Raw genomic sequence first — 24239 nt, 5'->3', positions numbered from 1 at the left:
AGCAAATGAGCGCTGATTCAATCACTGTATGGTTGCGTGGTCGTTTCAGGTACATGCCACTTCTGTACGATGCGCCATAGTATAAGTCATATCCAGTTCACACACAGAACCTTGGTGTACTCCGACTGTGAGGCAAATCCCGGGATATGAAGATGAATTATGACTCCAGTCATAATCCCTCATCACTCCCTGGCAGTGCCCCCTCCCTTCTTGTTCTCAGTGTTCCACTTACACCTCCATGGCCATGTCCTGTGATATGGAAATGAGGTGGTGTGGGAACAATGGACACAGGATGACTCCCTGCCGTCACCCTGTAACAAGAGTTGTATCTCATTAGCAAGGCTATGGAAATAGCCAGACAGAACGACTCCAGTAAAAAATGGTTCATATCTCGCAAGCCATATTTCCGATAAATATGGCAACCATAAAAATGGTGTCTCCGCATGCGGACGATGCCGGCACACCCTTTTTATGGGAGCAGGACATTGGGAAATGCCCCAGGCGTGATATCAGCCAATGGGGAACTGGCAGACAGGTCATGAGTCCCCTCGTTCTGTGGCTAAATTCATAGCTGTCACAATGAGAGCATTGGCGTCCGCCTACGACGCTCCCAGGCAAAGTTATGGCCCATATTCCATGTTGGGATATTGTCCATAACTCAAGCCAGGGGTGGAGCAGTGCTCCCTGTGAGGTCACGAAGGTAGGAGGGGACCTGGATTGGCCCAGGTTGATAACCCTACTTCGGCCATTTTCCAGTGTTCTTTCGCTGGGGGTCACGTGTAGGAAACATCTGTGGGAGTTCCTGGAAACCTGGTCTACAGCGCCCCCCTGTGGCCAGACGCAACAAGGTAACTGCTGGAACTGTGTATGCCTGTTTGTAACCCATGCTTTGATTGTAACTGTACTCTGACATGTGTATATTCTGTAGATTCCCTATTGTATATATTGTAGTTTCTAGTGTGCTTTAGGCTGATTAAATTATATAATTAATCTTGGGCTGTTCTGTTATCTCGATCTTGAATCCCACGTCTGTGTGTTCGGCTAATAGTTACCGTAAATCGGTTGGTGGCAGCGAATTGTGCCAAGGATTATTGTGGGGAGGCCAGTGAGATTCGGGGAGATTTTATATATTCCGCCCGCGGAGGTCGGGGGAATATATACCTTACTCTCACCGGGGACCCTTCAATAATCGGCATAAGTAGTATAGCGGCCTCCTTGCTTATGGTCGGGCAATTCCATAATTGGCCTGACTATAAGAGGGGCGCTAGAGAGCGCGTCACGTGCTCTGTCTGTCGGTCGGGAGGTATAAAGGAGGGGTGACCCCCACTTGTTACCCCCCGATTGTGACGTACTGGTAGCCAGCGCGGGGGATTTCTGAGTGACCCCCCCGGTGGTTTGTGACATATTGGTGGCATAGCGGTGGGATCGAGATAATAGTGTGTGTGAGTGTGAGACCCATACTCCCAGACACTAAAGACTGCCTGCAGCAGCTGTGGCTGCTGGGGTCTTCAGACTAGCTCAACACTAGAGTGTCAGAGTGCAGATACTGTAAGGTGTGTGGAGGCATCAGGTGTCAGTTCTGTGTCAGTGACCAAAAGTCTGCAAGAATGGCTGATGGCACCAGGAGCAGAGCTATGCAACTGGCCAATGCTAAGGCAGGAGCCGAAGAGAGGGAGGACGGTGCTGTGGACAGCAATGAGGAGGTTGCCCACGAGTCCTCCAGGAGCTCGACGCCAGAAAACCGTTCTGCCGAGGACATTGCGCAACCTGGCACTGCTGGACAAGATGAGGAGGAGCTCACCCAAGGTTCCTCAACGAGCCAGATGCCAGCCCTCCGCTCTGAAAGGGACAGTGAATCACCAGGCTCCGCAGCGTGCCGCAGATCACCACGTGCCATTCCACCGAGCCTGGGAGGCTCGGATAGCCTTCTTCAAATGGCTATGGCCCTTCTCCAGGCTGGAGACCAGAAGGGCTACAAGGAACTCCTGGCAGAGCGCAGGGCAGAGCGGCACGCAGAGCGTGAGGCTGCGGAGCGAGAGCGGCAGGCAGCGCGTGAAGAGCGAGAGCGAGAGCGACAGGCAGACCGTGACTACCAGCTGCAGCTAGCTCAGCTCCGGCCCTCATCAGCCACATGTGACCTTCAAAACACCAAACTTCCAAAGGTCCGTGTTGAGGACTTCCCAGTGCTGGAGAAGGATGGAGACTTGGACTCTTTCCTGACTGCTTTTGAACGGACTTGCTTGCAGCACCATCTGAACAAGGACCAGTGGGCCAAATACCTGACCCCCCGTTTAAGGGGTAAGGCCCTGGATGTCCTTGGGGACTTGCCTGCTGAGGCAGATCAGGGCTACGACACCATCAAGCGGGCCCTGATCCAACAGTACAACCTCACTCCAGAGTCCTACCGCAAGAAGTTCCGGAGCCTACAGAAGGGACCAAAGGACTCCTGGGCTGACCACCGGCGGGCACTTGCCCGAGCTGCCGACCACTGGACCCAAGGCCTGCAGCTTTCCACCGGACCGGAGATCCTGGACTTGTTCATCACGGAGCAACTCTTGTGGAACTGCCCTGAGGATCTCCGCCAGTTCATCCGAGACCAGAAGCCAAAGGGGTCCACGGCTACAGCTGCCCTTGCCGATGACTACACCAACAACCGGGCCCCTGAGGCCAGGAGAGCGGCCACCAGCAGCACCTGGAGAGGGGGTAAGATGAATTCTGCGACTGCCCCACCTGCCCCTAGACTGCAGGGGGTGTCCCCCTCAACTCCCCTCTCCAGGCCCGTGGCAGAACCAAGACGGTGCCACCAGTGCAACCTACCTGGACACTTCAAGGCCATGTGCCCTCAGCGTCCCAAGGCCCCGGCTCCGTCCCCGTCCCAAGGGCCGCCCAAGGTGTATTGTGTGGGTGGGGGTGGTGGTAGGTCCCTGGACAGCTTCCAACCTGTCACCGTCGGCCGGTCTGTGACCATAGGACTGCGAGACAGCGCCTCGGAGGTGACTCTGGTGCGGCCTGAGATGGTGTCCCCCCAAGACTTGATCCCTGGAAAAACCCTCGCTGTCTCCGGGATTGGAGGCACTGACCCGGCGCTGCCTGTTGCTGACATTTATGTGGACTGGGGCGCAGGGAGGGGGGTGAGGGAGGTGGGGGTAACTGATCGGATCCCTGCAAACGTGCTACTTGGGACAGATTTGGGGCAGATAACCTCCCAGTTTGGGCCCCCCCCAAGGGCTGAACCTTCAGCCCGTACTGACATGACTCCTGACAATGTTAATGTGTTATCTATGAATGATGTAAGGGAGGAGGGAGTGAACTCTGATATTTCTGCTTGCATAGACACCATAGACACACACTCAGCTGCAGCTGTGACAGGGGAGGGGGTCAGAGAAAGGTGTGACAATGCCTCTACAAGTAACCAGCCTGTGAGCTGGGATCTGTTGCCCTCTGCAGGGATAAGCAGAGAGCAGGGTGCTGCAGGGGGAGGACCAGTGTGTGGGGTGGGGGCTACCACAGCAAATGTGGGGTCCCCAGAGATTTCACAGCGGGGTTCTGTTGCTGCAGGAGGGGAACAGGCAGGTGAGATTGGGGCCGGTCCAGGAGCGGAAGTGCTCCCAGGTAAGATCTCGGTGCATGGTTCCCCCACAACCGGGGTGTCAGGAAGCCAGGTAGGTCTGCCTGAACCGGCGACTTGGTCAGGAACGGAGGAGGAGCAGGCACGACCCACGGTCGCAGCGGCTGTGGCCGCTGTCACCCGCAGTGGGAGTGCTGGAAGCCAAGGGGCCTCCCGGAGGTCCGATAGCTCTTCCCCTTCTGACCAAGTGGCAGCCGAGTCAGGTGGAGGCCAGGACACAGGTCCCGGGGTACTGACTGAAGATGTGACAGTCTCGTCGATTCTGGCCACATCTAGTCAGGGGTTTCAGGCAGCGTTAGAAGCTGACGACAGCCTGAAAGCTCTTAAGGAGCAGGCGGCACAGCCTCCCTCGGACTCGGACCCGGAGCGAGTGGTCTGGGACCAAGGACGGCTGTACCGGGCCACGGTCCAGCAGGGTTCACCGGAGGCGTGGCCCAGGGACCGACAGTTGGTGGTACCCTATCCGTTCCGGACGGAGTTGTTGCGGATCGCACATGAGATTCCGATGGCCGGACACCTAGGGATCGCTAAGACCAAGGCCAGGTTAAACCAGCATTTCTACTGGCCAAAAATGGGGGCCGATGTGGCTGCCTACTGCCGTTCGTGTGAAACCTGTCAGAGAGTGGGGAAGGCGGAGCCACACCCCAAAGCCCCACTAGTATCTCTGCCAATCATCGATGAGCCTTTCAGGAGGGTGGCTGTGGATCTGGTCGGCCCGCTGGCCATCCCCAGCAGCTCCGGGAAACGCTTCATACTGACGGTAGTGGACTATGCCACCCGGTACCCAGAAGCAGTGGCCTTGTCGTCCATTCGGGCTGACAAGGTGGCCACCGCATTGCTGGAGATTTTCTCCCGAGTGGGTTTTCCCCAGGAAATGCTCACTGACCGGGGGACCCAATTCATGTCCCAGCTGATGGAGGCCCTCTGTAAGCAGGTCCAGGTGCGACATCTGGTGGCCAGCCCGTACCATCCACAGACTAATGGCCTGTGCGAGCGGTTCAATGGCACCTTAAAGCAGATGCTTAAGATGTTGGTCGACTCCCATGGGCGTGACTGGGAGCGGTATCTCCCACACCTGTTATTTGCTTACCGGGAGGTTCCACAGGCCTCAACAGGATTCTCACCGTTTGAGCTCCTGTACGGGCGACGTGTGCGGGGCCCCCTGGCTCTGGTGAAAGAGGCTTGGGAAGGGGATTTGGCCACCCCTGGAGTGTCGGTTATCGAGTATGTCATGCGCTTCCGGGACAAAATGCAGGCCTTGACGCAACTGGTACACGACAATATGGCTCAAGCCCAGGCCGATCAGAAGCGTTGGTACGACCAGAACGCTTGTGAGAGGACCTACCAAGTGGGTCAAGAGGTGTGGGTACTGGTCCCCGTACCACAGGACAAGCTTCAGGCAGCCTGGGAAGGCCCATACCTCGTGTACCAGCAGCTCAACCCTGTGACGTACCTGGTCACCCTGGACCCTGCCCGTGGAAGGCGGAAGCCCTTCCATGTGAACATGATGAAGGCACATCATGAGCGGGAGGCATGTGCGCTCCCCGTGTGCAACCTGCCCGAGGAGGGAGAAGCGGAAACCCTCTTGGATATGCTAGCCCAGGTTAGGGCAGGCGGATCCATTGAGGATGTGGAGGTTGGCCACCAGCTCTTGGAGGACCAACGGTCCCAGCTGTGGGCCACCCTACACCCCTTCCGGGGGTTGTTTACCAACCAGCCCGGAAGGACTGACTTGGCTGTCCATCACGTGGACACTGGGGATCATCCCCCGATCCGGCGTTCAGCATATCGGGTCTCCCTGGAGGTGCAGCAACACATGCGCCAGGAGATTGACGAGATGCTGAAGCTGGGGGTGATCCAGGCATCCAACAGCGCTTGGGCCTCGCCTGTAGTCCTCGTCCCTAAGAAGGACCGAACCACTCGGTTCTGCGTGGACTACAGGGGGCTCAATGCGGTCACGGTCGCCGATGCGTACCCAATGCCACGCATCGATGACCTGCTCGATCAGTTGGCCGGGGCTCAGTACCTGACCATCATGGATCTGAGCCGGGGATATTGGCAGATCCCCCTGACTCGCAAGGCCAGGGAACGCTCTGCCTTTATTACCCCATTTGGACTGTACGAGTCCACGGTGATGCCATTCGGGATGAGGAATGCCCCTGCCACTTTCCAGCGGATGGTCAACACCCTGCTCAAGGGACTTGAAGGGTACGCGGCCGCGTACCTGGATGACATTGCCGTCTTCAGTCCCACCTGGGAGGACCACCTAGAGCATCTAGCACAGGTGCTCAGGCGGATCCACCGGGCAGGTTTGACCATCAAGCCGGGAAAGTGTCAGCTGGCCATGAGCGAGGTCCAGTACCTCGGTCACCGGGTAGGTGGGAGAACACTGAAGCCCGAGCCTGAGAAAGTGGAAGCCATCGCATCCTGGCCCACCCCCAGGACCAAGAAGCAGGTGATGTCCTTCTTGGGGACCGCTGGGTACTATAGGAGGTTTGTTCCATGCTATAGTAGCCTGGCAAAGCCCTTGACGGACCTCACCAAGAAGAAGCTGCCCTCTGCAGTCGATTGGACAATGGACTGCGAGACAGCCTTCCGGGCCCTAAAGGACGCCCTGTCCAGCCCGCCCGTGCTACAGGCAGCCGACTTCACGCGGCCGTTTGTAGTACAGACCGACGCCAGTGACTTCGGCCTCGGTGCGGTGCTCAGCCAGGTGGACTCTGCGAGCCAAGAGCACCCAGTCTTGTACCTGAGCAGGAAGCTGTTACCAAGGGAAGTTGCCTATTCCACGATGGAGAAGGAGTGCCTGGCCATAGTGTGGGCCCTGCAGCGTCTGCAACCCTATCTATACGGGCGCCACTTCATCGTGGAGACGGACCACAATCCCCTCAGCTGGTTGCACACCGTCTCTGGGACGAATGGGCGATTGTTGCGATGGAGCCTTGCGCTCCAGCAATACAACTTCACCATTCGCCACAAAAGGGGCCGTGACCACGGTAACGCAGACGGGCTGTCCCGACAAGGAGAGGTCGCGGACGGGCGCACGGGGGAACACCGGAGTGTGCTGCCCCCTAGCGCCCTCAAAAGGGGGGAGGTGTGAGGCAAATCCCGGGATATGAAGATGAATTATGACTCCAGTCATAATCCCTCATCACTCCCTGGCAGTGCCCCCTCCCTTCTTGTTCTCAGTGTTCCACTTACACCTCCATGGCCATGTCCTGTGATATGGAAATGAGGTGGTGTGGGAACAATGGACACAGGATGACTCCCTGCCGTCACCCTGTAACAAGAGTTGTATCTCATTAGCAAGGCTATGGAAATAGCCAGACAGAACGACTCCAGTAAAAAATGGTTCATATCTCGCAAGCCATATTTCCGATAAATATGGCAACCATAAAAATGGTGTCTCCGCATGCGGACGATGCCGGCACACCCTTTTTATGGGAGCAGGACATTGGGAAATGCCCCAGGCGTGATATCAGCCAATGGGGAACTGGCAGACAGGTCATGAGTCCCCTCGTTCTGTGGCTAAATTCATAGCTGTCACAATGAGAGCATTGGCGTCCGCCTACGACGCTCCCAGGCAAAGTTATGGCCCATATTCCATGTTGGGATATTGTCCATAACTCAAGCCAGGGGTGGAGCAGTGCTCCCTGTGAGGTCACGAAGGTAGGAGGGGACCTGGATTGGCCCAGGTTGATAACCCTACTTCGGCCATTTTCCAGTGTTCTTTCGCTGGGGGTCACGTGTAGGAAACATCTGTGGGAGTTCCTGGAAACCTGGTCTACAGCGCCCCCCTGTGGCCAGACGCAACAAGGTAACTGCTGGAACTGTGTATGCCTGTTTGTAACCCATGCTTTGATTGTAACTGTACTCTGACATGTGTATATTCTGTAGATTCCCTATTGTATATATTGTAGTTTCTAGTGTGCTTTAGGCTGATTAAATTATATAATTAATCTTGGGCTGTTCTGTTATCTCGATCTTGAATCCCACGTCTGTGTGTTCGGCTAATAGTTACCGTAAATCGGTTGGTGGCAGCGAATTGTGCCAAGGATTATTGTGGGGAGGCCAGTGAGATTCGGGGAGATTTTATATATTCCGCCCGCGGAGGTCGGGGGAATATATACCTTACTCTCACCGGGGACCCTTCAATAATCGGCATAAGTAGTATAGCGGCCTCCTTGCTTATGGTCGGGCAATTCCATAATTGGCCTGACTATAAGAGGGGCGCTAGAGAGCGCGTCACGTGCTCTGTCTGTCGGTCGGGAGGTATAAAGGAGGGGTGACCCCCACTTGTTACCCCCCGATTGTGACGTACTGGTAGCCAGCGCGGGGGATGAATTTAGCTACAGAACGAGGGGACTCATGACCTGTCTGCCAGTTCCCCATTGGCTGATATCACGCCTGGGGCATTTCCCAATGTCCTGCTCCCATAAAAAGGGTGTGCCGGCATCGTCCGCATGCAGAGACACCATTTTTATGGTTGCCATATTTATCGGAAATATGGCTTGCGAGATATGAACCATTTTTTACTGGAGTCGTTCTGTCTAGCTAGTTCCATAGCCTTGCTAATGAGATACAACTATTTAGTTTTCAGTAGAGACCTGGGAGTCAGAGATGCTGTTCCCATTTCATTTGAGCGCTGTTTCCATGCATTTCAGCGATTTTTCCTGCCAGGGTCCTCTGGGAAAAGTCTCCCAGTTTCCCATTGACTTCCACTACACTCATTACTCGAACCGAGCCCGTCCGAGCGTCCGACCTGCTCGATTTGAGTAACGAGTATGCAAGCATTTTAGTCCTCGATCATTACTAGCCAGCACATACTGGCTCTGATAGCTCCATATAAACAGAAGCAAATGAGCGCTGATTCAATCACTGTATGGTTGCGTGGTCGTTTCAGGTACATGCCACTTCTGTACGATGCGCCATAGTATAAGTCATATCCAGTTCACACACAGAACCTTGGTGTACTCCGACGACTTCGGATTTCAGCCACATGAGCCAGAAGAGTAGCGGAACAGTGCCGGAAACGGCAATCTGTAAGAGGTTACTATTTTATTGCACTTACATTACACAACACCCGGACTTAGGTTTAGTAAATGAACCATTTCTCGCCAGTGCTTCCTTCATTAAAGCTTCAATGCAAAGTACACGAAACACAAATGGATAAAACAAAAACAGAAAAAAAAACATAAAAAGCACCATTGTACTACATACAAAGATAGAACTGGCTCACCAGAAGTGGGCAGAGTTACCCACTGCCTCCTATACACAAAGGCCCCCGGCCATCTCAAGAAAATATAGAAGTGCCCCTCAGCATGAAGTGCAATTATGTAGTGTAACAAAGAGCATGCATGTATGAAAGCTATGTACCAAAACCAGGATTAATACAAAGTCCAATATTAAGTAATAAAGTGTGTTCATGTCATAAATAAGTGCTATAGAAGATCTCAGAGCCATTTCTGTAGTGTCCATGTATTGTATTTGTCTGGATACCCCCTAATGTGCACTGCTATTAGTCGTACAGCCCTTGGCCTTTTCTTTTGGTACAGGATAGGCTCCTTTAACATAGGCTAACTTGCTGCACCTGCTAAGTCATTCCTCTTGGGCGCCTACTTTAATTGGTGCATGGTTGAAAACATGCGTCACACTCCGCTGAAAGGCTAAAGAGGAGCACATCTATCCTCAGGAGACCCTTCTAACAAAAAGTTGTCCAAAGTGGACAAAGCTTCTTAATTCTCATCAGAAAATGACCTATTGTCTCTATCAGGTTTTTGTGTTAAATGTATATATTATGTTAATTTTACCCTTTTTTTATATCATAATCTGTATTACAAGTAAAAAATAGAAATCTACAATTTTCACACTAGCCACCGGGGCTTTTTTTTAATACTTTATCTTTCCTGTTTCAGGCAACAACACATGGACATTAGCAGCATTGATTCCGAGCCAATCTTTTGTGTTGAAGCTTCTAATAAGCGTGTGCTAAGATCACTATCTGGTAAAGGGGGGCCCCTTGGGTCAGCTGTGACATCAACTGTTGTGATTGGTGGATCCTGTGTTATTAGCTATGTATAGAGGTGTTACTTGTCTTGTAGTCCTGCCTTTTAAGATAAAGAAACTACTGTAAACTCTTCCAGAATGTATGAGTCTAAAAATCTCCGGTGGCCATTGCGAAAATTGCAATATTACTAATTTTTTTCTTTTTTAAAAAAAATCTGAAAAATACAAACACTTGATTTAAACAACAGGTCATTTACTGATGATAGCTTTCCTTTAAAGGGCTGTCCCCTACTAGGACCACCCCTTCTGATTCCACGTTTTCCCCAGGGTAAAATAAAAAAGCCTATACTCACCTCACCTTGTCAGTGCCCCTGTTCCGGCGGTGCTGGTGCTTGCACTCCTGGGGCTAACATGACGTGACATCACGCGAGTCCCATGTCTAATGACCACTGGCTTCTGGCTTCCCGCCTTCGGGCAAATGAGTTAATCAACTGGAAGTAAGCTCTACGGCTGCCGCTCACTTCCTTTTGATTGTTCCTGCGCCCGAAGGAGGAGAGACAGAGAACAATAGAGGAAAATAGGGTTTATTTGAGCCGCGCCAATGATCACTTCTCAGGTATTCAGATTAATGGATCTTTATTTTGCACAGGTCTACGCGTTTCTGGAGTCTCAGCTCCCTTCCTCAGGACCATCAGGCATAAGAACACATCAAATCTACCATAATGGAGACTAACACAGTATAAATACATTTGATGACATCACAGGACCGCCCCTAACAAAAAAAAAAAAAAAAAAAAAAAAAAAAAGGCGGGAAAGGGTGCATTGCAGTGAAGCATGATGCAATACAAGTAACTTCATGAAGGATGTGAAAAATAAAATCAATTATAGTGGCGATAACACATATCTCAGATCGTGAAATAATGAAATTACTCAAAACATAAAAACACCAAAAATAATAGATCTATGTGTGATCATGATTATCTCTCAAAAAATATACATTTATAGGAACCCATAGGTTTATTTGTAATGGAGGGAATAGAAAAGTCCCTAAGCCTGCTGGGGGCCAATTGGTTTTTTAGGCTAGAGGCCCTTCGGTACGTGATCCCTGGGTGGGTAGGTAGAACCTCTTTCAAATATGGATCATTGTGGAGTATGTTCCAATGTTTCCTTAAGATGCTTTTGATAGTGTCCCCATCACAGCTGAAGGTAGTCAAAAAGTGGGCAGTGAACTTATTCTTGGAGCCAACCTCATCAGCAGGGGAGATCCTTGGACTTTTTTCCATCTGGAACCTAGGCTATGGATTTTTTTCTCTTATATATTTTTTTCACGGATTCAGGGCATTTTGACTGTTTCTTTTCTTCCATCACCCAGCAACAGTAATTGCCTTGTTGGCTGCGTGGTCTCATGCTCTCACTGATCTATCCTATATTCCCGGGTTTTCCAGCACTGACATGTCTAAGTGAGTTCTAGGCTCATTTCATGTCCTCCCTGCACATACATATGTATATTTTTTGAGAGATAATCATGATCACACATAGATCTATTATTTTTGGTGTTTTTATGTTTTGAGTAATTTCATTATTTCACGATCTGAGATATGTGTTATCGCCACTATAATTGATTTTATTTTTCACATCCTTCATGAAGTTACTTGTATTGCATCATGCTTCACTGCAATGCACCCTTTCCCGCCTTTTTTTTTTTTTTTTTTTTTTTTTGTTAGGGGCGGTCCTGTGATGTCATCAAATGTATTTATACTGTGTTAGTCTCCATTATGGTAGATTTGATGTGTTCTTATGCCTGATGGTCCTGAGGAAGGGAGCTGAGACTCCAGAAACGCGTAGACCTGTGCAAAATAAAGATCCATTAATCTGAATACCTGAGAAGTGATCATTGGCACGGCTCAAATAAACCCTATTTTCCTCTATTGTTCTCTGTTATCTGCCGTCTGGGTTGCTGCTGCCTTGATCAAAACTTTCCATGCCTGCATAGTAGTTGTGACTTTCACAACTTCACTTGGTGAGTATTACTGCTCCCTGTCTCTACCCCGTGTGTTATTGGGGTAAAACCCTATTGCGCTTCTTCTCCACAGCTTTTTACTCATCGAAGGAGGAGAGACGGAAGCTGGCAGTGATTGGACCTGGGGCTCACGTGATTTCCCAACGTCATGTGAGCCCTGGGAGTGCAAACACCAGCACCGCCGGAACAGCATCGGAAAGGGGAGGTTGAATATAACCTTTTTTATTTTACCTGAGGGAAACATGTGGAATCAGAAGGGGTTGTCCTAGTAATGGACCACCTCTTTAATTTTGTAATGTGTCCTGATGTATCCTTTTTGGTTTTTCCCAGCCAGTCAGCCACCTGTATACAAGACAAAAGTTTCTTTACTGGATTACTGTTTTGAATATTAACAGAAAAATCTACACTTAAATCTTTTCTGAGAAAAAAATCTCAAAATAATAACTTATAAGAAGCATGGAGTGAACAGACTATATACCATGTCTCTCCCACACAGCACTATAGATTGTGCAATATATAGACATGCAGCCCCTCTTCCCACCCCAGTATTATATACCATCCCTCCACCAGGCACTGCTACTTATGATGCCAAGATATGCTGTGTAGTGTACACTAAATCAACTCGCTTCACATATCCTCTCTATAAAGTGTTATCAGCAGAGTATTACACACTGACACACCTATCTACCACTGTTAACCTTGGTGCAATCATTTACAGACATGTCTAGCCTGCCTAGTATTTGCATGGAGAATGCTCTGTAATTACTATATGTCAAGTGGAAAGGTACAAGCGACTAGGAACAGATCATTTTTAAAATACACATGGTGCAAATTAGCTCAGGAGAGCAAACAAATGGCCGAAGCCTTCTGCTTTGCATGTTATGTATATACACATCCCCTATGACTTGTGCCTTTGAAGTGCACTATGAGAAGACATGGATTTTACGCAATGCCCAAAAAAGACATATCTTTGGGACATAGTCATGCTACGAAATATAAACTCAATCATTTGTAACCTATAAGCATAGTATTGGTGTTCCCCTCTAATATTGTGTTAGGTTTTTCATCAAAAGTGTCAATGCACAACTCCAACTACATGTTTTCCAGCAGAGATCCAGTGTATTACACCTTGGCCCTCTCAGGATCACACCACCAGATCTGTCACCATGATCCTTGTCCTGGTAACCATGATCCTTGTCCTGGTAACCATGAGCCTTGTCCTGGTCACTATGACCCTCGTCTTTGTCACTATGGCCCTTGTCCTTGTCACCATGATCCTTGTCCTGGTCACTATGACCCTCGTCTTTGTCACTATGGCCCTTGTCCTTGTCACCATGATCCTTGTTCTGGTCACCATGATCCTTGTCCTGGTCACTATGATTCTTGTCCTGGTCACTATGATCCTTGTCCTGGTCACCATGGTCCTGGTCACTATGACCCTTGTCCTGGTCACTATGATCCTTGTCCTGGTCACCATGGTCCTGGTCACTATGATCCTTGTTCTGGTCACTATGATCCTTGTCTTGGTCACCATGATCCTTGTCTTGGTCACTATGATCCTTGTCCTGGTCACTATGATCCTTGTCCTGGTCACTATGATCCTTGTCCTGGTCACCATGATCCTTGTCCTGGTCACTATGATCCTTGTCCTGGTCACCATGATCCTTGTCCTGGTCACCATGATCCTTGTCCTGGTCACCATGATTCTTGTCCTGGTTATAAGCATTCCTTTTTACATTGACACTTCCATTTTTTTCCTTTAAGACTTTAATAATAGCTGTAAAGAGCAGCACCTTTTCCCCTTAAACATTGAATTTGATGAATTTCACTATGCAGCGCCTATTATTCATCCCCATTTTTAAGGGTGACTGAAGTGGAAAGCCTTTGCAGAACTTGTCTTTATACAGTTGCCAACAGTTGAAAGCCACATACGCAGACTCATCCAAGTCAGCGAGGCAAAGCCTAGCGAGGTTCACCATGAGCGGTTTTGGAGACCTCAGAGATGCTATGTTTAGCAAATTACAATGTATTTAGAAAAAATTGAATGTTTGGATTTGTTCCTTTTTTAAGTTGTGCCATTAACAGATTCAACGTTTTATTTGTATTATTGTGTCCAGATTTTACTAACATTGGGAAGTCATTCTTTAAAAGCAGTGGGCTTAAAAAGCTCAGTCATTTTTAATCTTCATGGCAAAGGAAATTGTAAGATTATGGCAAGCAACATCTGCATTTTGTACTGTGATACAAGAATGAAAAATGGCAGTGCTTGTGTACATGTAGAGAATCAGACAAATGAGCTTTCATAAGAACGATATTTCCTAATCGTTGACCTGTCTAAATAGGCTGATGAGGGAGCAAAATGCTAGTTGGTAGACTGATTGGATCCTTTATGTGTGCCTCAAAATCGTCATATGGGGACCAGACGATTACATTACCAACCATTTGTCCCCATATAGCTAGCATCGGCCTATGTTAAAGGGATTTTACATTTTCTGGAAAAGTTGTGCCCCCAAGCGCAGTTTGTTGTAAAAAAAAAAACCTGTCCTATATTCACCCTACCAAGATCCAGCAGTCTCAGCCACTCTTTTTTTGCTTTGTGGTATCTGTTGACTTTTTTTTGCACCAAATTCATCAAGATAGAAAAAAATCCAGATCTCAAGCGTCCAAATTCCTTGTTAATAAATTTATTTGAAGTGTAAGAGACACCAGCTACTAGATAAACTACTGCTAGTCACAAACACCGACGCGTTTCGACTTACAAAAGCGTCGGTGTTTGTGCATGTCTCTTACACGTCAAATATATTTATTAACCTGGATTTTGGGTGCTGGAAATCTGGATTTTTTTTCTATTTCACTTCATTGAAGCCTTGACCTTGGCGGCTCCGTGCACTTCATTTCCATGCTGAACAGGTGGAACTAGGACTGGAGCATTTCTCTATTCTATTTTAGATTCATCAAGATGAAGCTCATGATTCATGAATCTTCCGCAAATTAATAACTGCACTTTATTTTTGTCTTTAAGGTTTTTTGAGTTCAAAAAGTCACAAGTTCTGCTGTATTTGCAAAAAAAATTACAGGCACACATACAATCACTCCAGGCGAGACTGGAGTAAAGTTGCACATAAATTTTGGAACTTATTACAAAGTCACAATTAATTAGTCAGCTGAAAACATGTGGAAAGCCCAAACCCTGCCCATAATAACAAACACAAAAAAAACCCCAATAAAATAGGCTTTAAAAAAAGGTTTAATTTAATTAATTTAAGTTAGAGTCAGTTCAAAGATGGGCAACTAGATTACTACAAGGAATGGAAGGCCTCCCATATGATGGCAGGTTGAAAAAGTTAGATATGTTTAGCTTAGAAAAAAGACGTTTCAGAGGAGATCTCATTTATATGTATAAATACATGTGTGGTCAATATAAAGGACTGGCACATGAATTATTCCTTTCAAAGACAATACTAAGGACCAGGGGGAACTCACTGCGAGTGGAAGAAAAGCGATTCCGGCAGCTAAATAGGAAAGGGTTCTTTACAGTTAGAGCGGTCAGACTGTGGAATACACTACCACAAGAGGTAGTAATGGCAGATACTATAACAGCTTTTAAAAAAGGGCTGGATGATTTCCTCAGTACACAAAACATTGTTGGTTATAAATGACTTAGTGACCAAATGTAGAACTGGTGGAGGAAGGTTGAACTAGATGGACCTAGGTCTTTTTTCAACCTAAGTAACTATGTAACTATGTAAGGCCTCTGCCACACATCCGTGCCTCCGGCACGTGTTTGGCATTTTTTACACGTACCGGCGGCACGGAGACATGTACAGCAATGCTACCCTATGGTAGCAGGCACACACACGTAAAACCACACGGAACGTGTGTCCGTGTGCGTTTGTACGTGTGTGCGATTTTCAAAGCGCTGACATGTCAGTGTTTTCTCCGGCAGCACGGGTGTCACACGGCCCGCACCCGTACCACACGGGTGTAGTGTGGATGCGGTCCCGTGTGACACGCGCCGGAGTAAACACACATGTCAGGGAAAAAAAATAAAAAACATTAACTCACCTTCTCCAGCCCTCCTGTCTCTGCAGCTGCTGCCTCTTGCTGCCGACCGCCGCTCATTAATCTCATAGAATATTCACTTCACTGCCTGGCAGCAGCAGCAGCGGGGAGACGGGAGGGCTGGAGACCGAGGATCAGCACCACGGACAGCAGCGCGGACAGCAGGGAGGACCAGGTGAGTATAATAATTACTGATTCTACGTGTGCTATCGCGGATAGCACACGTAGAACACACGTGTCACGCACGTACCAGAGACACGTACTTACCTGCACGCAACACGCAGGGAAAATACGTGTCTCTCGGCACGTGCGTGAAATTCACGTGAGTGTGGCAGAGGCCTAAGGGAGCGCAAGAAGAATAAGGTGCAAGTGAAAAATAAGCATAAAGAAAAAACTAAACAAACAAAAGTGCAAATGCAATAACGAAGCGGGCCCTATGTCTTCTCGTATACTAAATGTTTGCACGTGTCCGCTGCAGGCAGTGTGACCAGCTTCTAGACTCCTAACACTTAACGATTAAGTGCATTGTAACTATCACTTAGGCCCGTTTCACACGTCAGTGAAAAACACAGACGTTTTTCACTGGCGTGTAAAACACGCACATGTCCCTGCGTGTGCCGAAAATCACGGCACACGTGGGTTGTCTAAGTGCAATCCGAGCTCCGTTCTCCGTGGCCCGTGATTGCACTTAGAGATTCACTCACCTGCGCCCACTCCCGCTGTCCATGGTGCTGATCGCTCCCGTGATGCAGCATCCGGCCGGCGGTGACCCCTGCAGCAGCTGCTTCCGGGTCGGCTGTGTCGCGCATAATGAATATGCGCGACAGTAATCAGCCGGCTCAGAAGCAGCAAGCTGCACGGGCTGCAGAGGACATCGCTGGACGCTGGGTGAGTTAAAATGTTTTTTATTTTAAAAGCACGTTTTTTTCTGGCACGTGTTTCACGGACCACAGCACTGCGTGGTCCGTGGAACATCAGTGATGCCAGAAAAAAATAGACGTGTCTCCATGCAGCAATCACGCACACGCGGGTACGCTGCACGGAGACACGTTCAGTGAAAAATCACTGACGTGTGAGCAGACCCATTCATTATAATGGGTCTGCGTATGTCAGTGATTCTGGTACGTTTAAAAAAAAGCACAAACGTACCAGAAACACTGACGTGTGAAAGGGGCCTTAGAGCTGTCTGTTTACTTTTCTTTACAAGACTGGACTTCAGCAGATGTTAAATCTGAGCTTTTTTGAGAGTCATAATGGTAAAAATAGTCGGCTTGATCAGCTGTGGGGTTAAAGTGTATGCAACCAAGACCATGTGCTATTTATTTACTCTGGACACACTGTATCTGGCAATCAGTGTGCTTACATAGTAACATGCACTAGAAGCATAGTAACCAGTTGATCTGCCTGGATAAAGTGTGATCCCCCGCTTAGGAAACTGGTACAACTGCTTCAGGTGTTGTCTTGACCCGGGTTGGTCATATTTCATGATCACTGATTAGAAATGGTAACAAGTCGCAGGACCCGGTCCATCAGCCACAGCAGTAGTCCGTGGCGTTTGGATGGAAGCCCGATAAGTGATTTCTACCTGCCAGCATCCATGGCTCTTCTTTTGCTTAGCCATCCTGGAATCACGTAAGGCTGTCTTAACAAAAGAGGAGCCAGGAAGGCCATAAGCAAGGAGGTGGTTCGCAGGCCTCTTGCGCGATGGTCATAGATCACTGATGTGCCCACTAGCCTCGGTCCTGTGAACTCTACTAAATCTATTACTGACAAAAAAGCAACAAAAAGAGGAGTTTGAGCTCCCCCATATATTTTAATATACTTACAGCAACAAGAGGACAACTGATCGAGTCAGCCCGGGCCAAGGAATCTAATGCACTGACAGAATGCAGCCAAACCCATTAAGGCCTCTGCCACACATACGTAAAAATCACGCACGTGCCGCGAGACACGTATTTTCCCTGCGTGTTGTGTTTGGTAAGTACGTGTCTCCGGTACGAGCGGACCACGTGTGTTCTACGTGTGCTATCCGCGATAACACGCGGAGAACTGGTAATTTGCATACTCACGTGGTCCTTCCTGCTGTCCAGGGTACTGATCTTCGGTCTCCAGCCCTGCCAACTCCCCGCTGCTGCTGCTTCCGGCCGCAGTGAAGTGAATATTAAATGAGCATAATGAGCGGCGGTCGGCAGCAAGTGACAGCAGCGGCAGAGACAAAAGGGCTGGAGAAGGTGAGTAAAGATTTGTTATTTTTTTCTTTGACACGTGAGTTTTCTCCGGTGTGTGTCACACGGGACCGCATCCACACTACATCCGTGTGGTACGGGTGCGGGCCGTGTGACACCCGTGATGCCGGAGAAAAACGGACATGTCAGCGTGAGAAACACACGGACACACGTAAGTACGGAACGGACACACGTTCCGTTCCAAAATACTTATGTGTGTCCAATTCATTAGGAATACCTAGGTCCACGTGTGTACGTGTCTCCGGTACGTGAGAAAACTGGCAAACACGTACCGGAGGTGCGAACGTGTGACAGAGGCCAAATAATGATGGAGACTTCACAGGTGCAAGGTGGAGCAATCACTCACATGATATGAAACATGGGGAGATGATGCTAGATGATAAAATCTATTACTGATATAATATCTCTCAAATTTGTCAATACAAGTAAAATATAGCTTTGTACCGTGTTAGCCAGTAGAGCTAAAAAAATTGTTTAAAAGAACTAAAAGTTTGTCAATATAATTGCATTTAGATGAAATGAATAACTAAGTCCTCAATGTATATCTGATATACACTTTATTTGAGATTATATATATATATATATATATATATATATATATATATTTTTTTATATATATATATATATATATATATAAAAATAGGATAGTTCTAGTAGTTTTAATGGACCGCAACATCTTAGTTGACATTAGTATGCACTATTTAGGGATTTTGCAGGGTATTCCCATCTCCAAGATCCTATCCCAATATGTAGTAGGCGTTATAATAATAATATTACAAAACACCTCCAGTTAGAAATGTATTATAGTTCTCCTTATATAGCCATGTCTCTTTCCTCATGTGCAGGACATTGCATCTTAAGGCTGCTTTACACACAACGATATTGCTAGCGATCTCGTTAGCGATGTGACACGCCATATCGTAGATACGATTTGCCGAGATCGCACATAGGCCGTTTTGTGATCAGCGCTACAAAAACGACCTATGTGCGATCTCGGCAAATCGTATCTACGATCTGGCGTGTCACATCGCTAACGAGATCGCTAGCAATATCATTGTGTGTAAAGCAGCCTTTAGGTATCCATGGGTACAACCACGAGCAACAAACTTCGTAATGAACTTTCATTACTGGAGTGGATGTAACGATGGATACCTAAACTGTACATGAGTTCAGCAATGTAGCTAATCAGAACTATACTATATTTGTAATATTCTTATTATTACACCTGCTACATATTGGGATAAGATCTTAGAGATGTTAATGACCCTTCAAGGCTTACTTAAAGTGAGATCCACCATTGAGGGCCATGGTATTTTAACAAGTGACCCAGGAAAGCATAGGAGACCCCCTACAGAATGATGCTCATTTTTATGTATTTTGTTATGTCACATAATCAGCACCTGTATTTCTGCTGATGGCTCCTGCTTATAAAGGTAAAATAATTATATATTACAAAATTTCTCCTAATGCAATCACTTAATAGAGTATTGAAAGAGGAGCTTTTATATCAGTGCAGTGCCTATCAATCAGGGACCATTTTAGACACTCAAAATGTCAGAAAATAACAGGTTTGACCCCTACGGACCTGTTGTGGACACACATACCAACACAATGAGATCACACACAGTTGTTGCTGTACACAACTCTTATCAAAAACCTTGGTCACAGAAACATAGTGCCAAAAAGGAAGTGCCCCACTACTTTATTTCAATAGTTGAATATGTTTTACAATCCCATAAAAAAGGACAAAAAGTACTGCGATAGGGAAATGAAGCACAACATAGCCTGACTCACTGGTCAATGAACACACACTACTACTTTCTGTATGGACTTGGAATGGAGTTACTTCATTGTCATTTGTTTCATTTTCTGTTTTCAGGCATTTCCATTTGGGTTTCTACAAGGATTAATTAAAAGAACACTTTCCAATACTCATCCATCTGTGAAAGTTCTATTTTTATTTATTTTTTTCGCCGCTGCTTGATATATGATATATCTTAACAGGTATTTAATATTTTACAAACCATTTCCCTTGGTAATTAATAAAAATAAAATCAAATAACATCCTCCCCGAAAAGGAAACATATCAATAGAGCTCTGATACGATATTCTTATAAATCATTGTATAAATCCCACAAATCGACAAACACATAGTACCTCCATGTTGTTTCTATATAAGGCGGCCTTCAGAACTAACATTATTATCCATACAGGAAGAGTGGAAATAGAAGGGAGAAATAGAGTAGGATCATGTAGATGGAAAATGGATGAAGTAGGATGGATTTACTTCTCCTTTTGAGCATACGTGATAAATGGACACAGTTCATAATTCAATCATCTACGATGACTAAACCAAACATTATCATTGAAAAGCCAAAAATGTCCTACAGCAGTAGAGGATGAATGAACCACACAAGGCAAAGCAGTCTGCAGGTATTACAGATACACCAACAGCTTTAGGTCAGCCATAGATCTGCACATCATTAGTAGACCAAGCTTCTTCTTTTTTCACCACATTTAGCCAATGGTCCATGGATAACATAATGACAAACACCAGCTTAAACTATAAACCACTGGCCAACTGATCAGGGTCCCACTCTTTACTGGAACAGGAGGTCCACTTTAATGGAGCTGAATAAAAGATAATATTTAAAGGGGTTGTCCAAGATTTTTTATTTCCCCATTGGATTGCAGATGTAGAAAACAACAAACAATACTAAACTCCACAGTGGACTGTCAACAAAGACCGAGACTGCGGAGGAGAGACAGTGTTGGACCTGAGGAGGGTGAATAGAGCTGCATTTGTTATTTTGTCTCCAGTCTATGGGGAAATAAAAATTTCAAAGAACGCCGTTAAAGCTGCCTTAATACCCCCAAACAAGCACAAATAATTTCAATGAAATCGTATTACCTTTTTTACTGCGCCTTTGAAATTCCCAAGATTCAGGATCATCCTCTGCCTTCCACCTTCCTGAAGAAAGCTCTCCATCACTACGAAATAACTTTTTCGTTCTCCGAGACAAGGAGGAGAAGTTTAACCAGCTCACAGCTGTAGACGGGGATCCCTGCGAGTTCCTCTTGGCCCTAAAACTTCCCGAACCGGCCTCCTTTCTCATGCTTTCTGCAGGTGTTGTGCCAATTCACAGAGAAAACTATGCCAAGTCTTTGAATTGTGGTCGTCTTAGAAAAACATCCAAATGTCTAGAAGTCAACATTTCAAGTTGGAATGAAAGAGATATATATTCTGTTACTTTCTTAAGTAAGACATGGCCAAACCTTTAAGGATTCTTTTCCTATGGTGACAAGATCTTCTAATCCAGTGGGTTTGCCTATGGTGGCAACCTCTCCTGGTCCTGTCGCTTTTCCTAAGGTGACAATCCCTCCTAGTCCAGTAGCAAGAAATACAATGCAGCACAGCTTTACCTGCCTTCTACATGACACAACCCAGCAGTCTTCATATTGGCAAAAAGTTGTTCTTTCAGCTGAAACCTCACCTGCTTCTAGGAGAAATCCAGCTTGTATAGATAAGGCATTTGCGGAAATTTCACAGTCCACGTCAATGCAGATCTGTGATTCAGCAGTGCTGCAGCAGTCTCCCAGGCAGGCTGTGATTTAGCTTTCTGCTTCTAACTTTAGTCAGGTAGGTGAGATATTCTGCCCAGAGCATTTAGCCAGCCAGAGCTGATAGGAGTGTGTTTTCCCTGTAGTGTGAAGTGATCTCAGTGATTTCCCCACAGGGATTGACAGCACACAGAACAGACCACTCCCTGGTTAGTCCCATAGCACAACAGTGGCACAAGCAGGACTCTGCATCATATTCCCTGCTCTCACTTATAGCAATATGCAAAAGTACAAGCGCTGAACCACACACACACACCACACCGCTTTCAGTGTGTTTGAAAAGCAATTTTTTTGTAGCACTATTGTTTCTAATCCAGCCCTGTGTCGTATTGTTTACCAAGTCACATTGTGGCTAATATTGACACTAGTGTCATACAAAGTCCAGAAAGTAGCAAACTATTGCATATTAGGTCTACTCTCTATACTATCCGACACTTGCTTATCTGTGTTGTTAAGAAATCCATAGTTCAATACTGTAATAGCAGCATTATTGCCTAGTAACAGAATACAAGCAATTGTTCTAGTGTAATATAAAGCAAAAAAGTGCTGAAATATTATACATCATCAGAAAATATGGTCTCTAGGTTGAGTCACACCGCAGTCTGTTATAAAATCCTACAATTAGGGTACTTGCCCACGATCAGGACTCACTGCAGCGGGTTATGACCTGCGGAGCCGCGAGTCTCCTCTGCAGGAGAATGCAGCTGCTTGTGCCCACGATCAGGATTTGGGGGCGCTGCGGTCTCTCACTTGTATTCTTCCTGCAGAGGACTCATGCGAATCCGCAGCAAACAACTAACATGCTGCGGTCTGGAAAGACGCTCCACAGGTCAGTGTTTGCTGTGGAAAAAACAAGCACAGCGGGCACGGGTTTTCTACAAATCCCGTACACTATGCTTGTACTGTACAATGCAGCGTTTTGGACGCAGCTGAAGCAGGCTGCATTCAAAACGCTGCAAGCACTGATCGTGGGCACACAGCCTAAAGTTCCCATACACATTACAATCATTATCCTCAAGTATGTGTGTCAGTAGAATGATTAGTATCAGCTAATGATTGTAAAAGATTAACGACTTGAATTACATTGATTATATAGACTGTCGGGTAAAAAAAAACAAAACCTTGAATATGCTTACATAGCAAGTTATATGATTTCATGTTGTGTGGTTATTAGTTCTGTTCATGGGTCACATCAACTTTATTTTTGATTGTGCTTGACAAAGGAGAGAGCTTCCACAGTGCTATGTGTGTAGGGGGCTAGCTGATTGTTTTTTTGTTGTTTTCTTTAATGGCCTTCAGCTCGATCACGAACTGTGATGATTTAACGGATAAATGATCTGTGGGAGGCTCAATCTTGTGCTAGCCAAGATAAGTCTACCAGGGTCTTCTCCATGTTTTGTTGACTGCATCATCGTCTTCCTGTTCTTCTTGTTCCTTCTATTCTTCTGACCATGATGTCCCTCTCCAGTGATTGCTCTCTTTGTATGATGTGTCTAAAGTAGAGAAGTCGTAGCTTGGTGATCCTTGCTTCGTGTGACATGTCTAGCTTGAGTTGTTCTAAAATTGATTTGTTTATTCTTCTTTCCATCCATGATATTGATAACATCTTTCTCCAGCACCATATTTCAAAGGTGTTGATTCTTCTTCTGTCTTATTTCTTCATCATCCAGGTTTCACACCCATATGTTACCACAGAGAAGACCAAACTATGTACTTGCCGTGTCTTCATCACCAGTGAAATCTTCTTCAATTCAAAGTCCTTGTCCAGTGACTTCATTGTTGATTCGCCCATAGCTGTTTTCCTATTGACTTCTGGTGTCGTTGCTACATCTTCAGTGATCAATGATCCAAATAGGTTGAAGTCTTTTACAACTTCTAGTTCGTCGCCATCCATCTCAATTGTATCCTGGTCATACCTGGCAGTAGTTGATATCTTTGTCTCCTTTGTATTGAGTAGAAGTCCCATGACCGAGGTTTCCATCTTGACAATTCGTAGTAAGTCCTTCGTTCCATCTATGCTTGTTGCTATCAATGTTTTATCAGCTGCGTATTTAAGATTGTTGATGACTTGTCCAGCAATTTTGATTTCTTCTTCTTTCTCAGCGAGTGCAGCCTTCCTGAAGACAGCTTCTGCTTATAAATTAAAAAAAATGGAGACAGGGTGCAGCCTTGTCTGACGCCTCGCTCTACTTTTAATCATGTTGTCTCGCTGTGTTCCATTCGTAACTGGCTGACTGGTTCCTCTTAATAGCTATGCCAACCCCCTTCTCTATCACAGCTGATTTATACACCAAAGGGGACTGAATTACTCATTGGAATAAGTGGTCAACCGGCTCCCTTCACACAAAGTACTGCTTATGTGCTAACCCAGGAAGCCCTCTCCTGTGTCAAGTACACGTTAAAAGTGAACCTATAGGGATAAATCTATAAATTGGTGCACCTGTTATATGTATATGTATTGTATTTCTAGGCTGTATAATTTGCTGATGTTATTAGTTAAAAAAAACGTATCAGCCATGAACAAAAACAAACTTTTGACTTTCAGGCTCCATAGCTCACCATCCATTACAGCTTTCAATGTAAGACTACCTTAATTTTATAGACAATCATCTTGGCTATCTCATACATAAATTTTACTTGCAACTATTTTGCACAT

General features: G+C 46.6%; 1 protein-coding gene across 4 annotated transcripts in view; it reads right to left on the bottom strand.

Annotated features, from left to right (window-relative positions):
• NHSL1 (NHS like 1) overlaps positions 1-24239 on the bottom strand; it is a 263927-nt gene that overhangs the window by 121868 nt on the left and 117820 nt on the right. Inside the window, exon 1 of one of the 4 annotated variants that reach the window (XM_075339827.1) lies at positions 20874-21680. The exons of 2 other annotated variants lie outside the window; for them this stretch is intronic. In XM_075339827.1, the coding sequence (XP_075195942.1) occupies positions 20874-21078 (205 nt within the window). In that variant the 5' untranslated portion in view covers positions 21079-21680. Of the gene's footprint in view, positions 1-20873; positions 21681-24239 lie in introns of those variants that run through there. One more of the 4 variants, XM_075339829.1, reaches the window with a different exon arrangement.

This window comes from Anomaloglossus baeobatrachus, chromosome 3 (genome assembly GCF_048569485.1).
Source record: "Anomaloglossus baeobatrachus isolate aAnoBae1 chromosome 3, aAnoBae1.hap1, whole genome shotgun sequence".
NCBI lineage: Eukaryota > Metazoa > Chordata > Amphibia > Anura > Aromobatidae > Anomaloglossus > Anomaloglossus baeobatrachus.
Note: the sequence above shows the minus strand (reverse complement) of the source record. Positions and strands in the feature narration are given on the sequence as shown.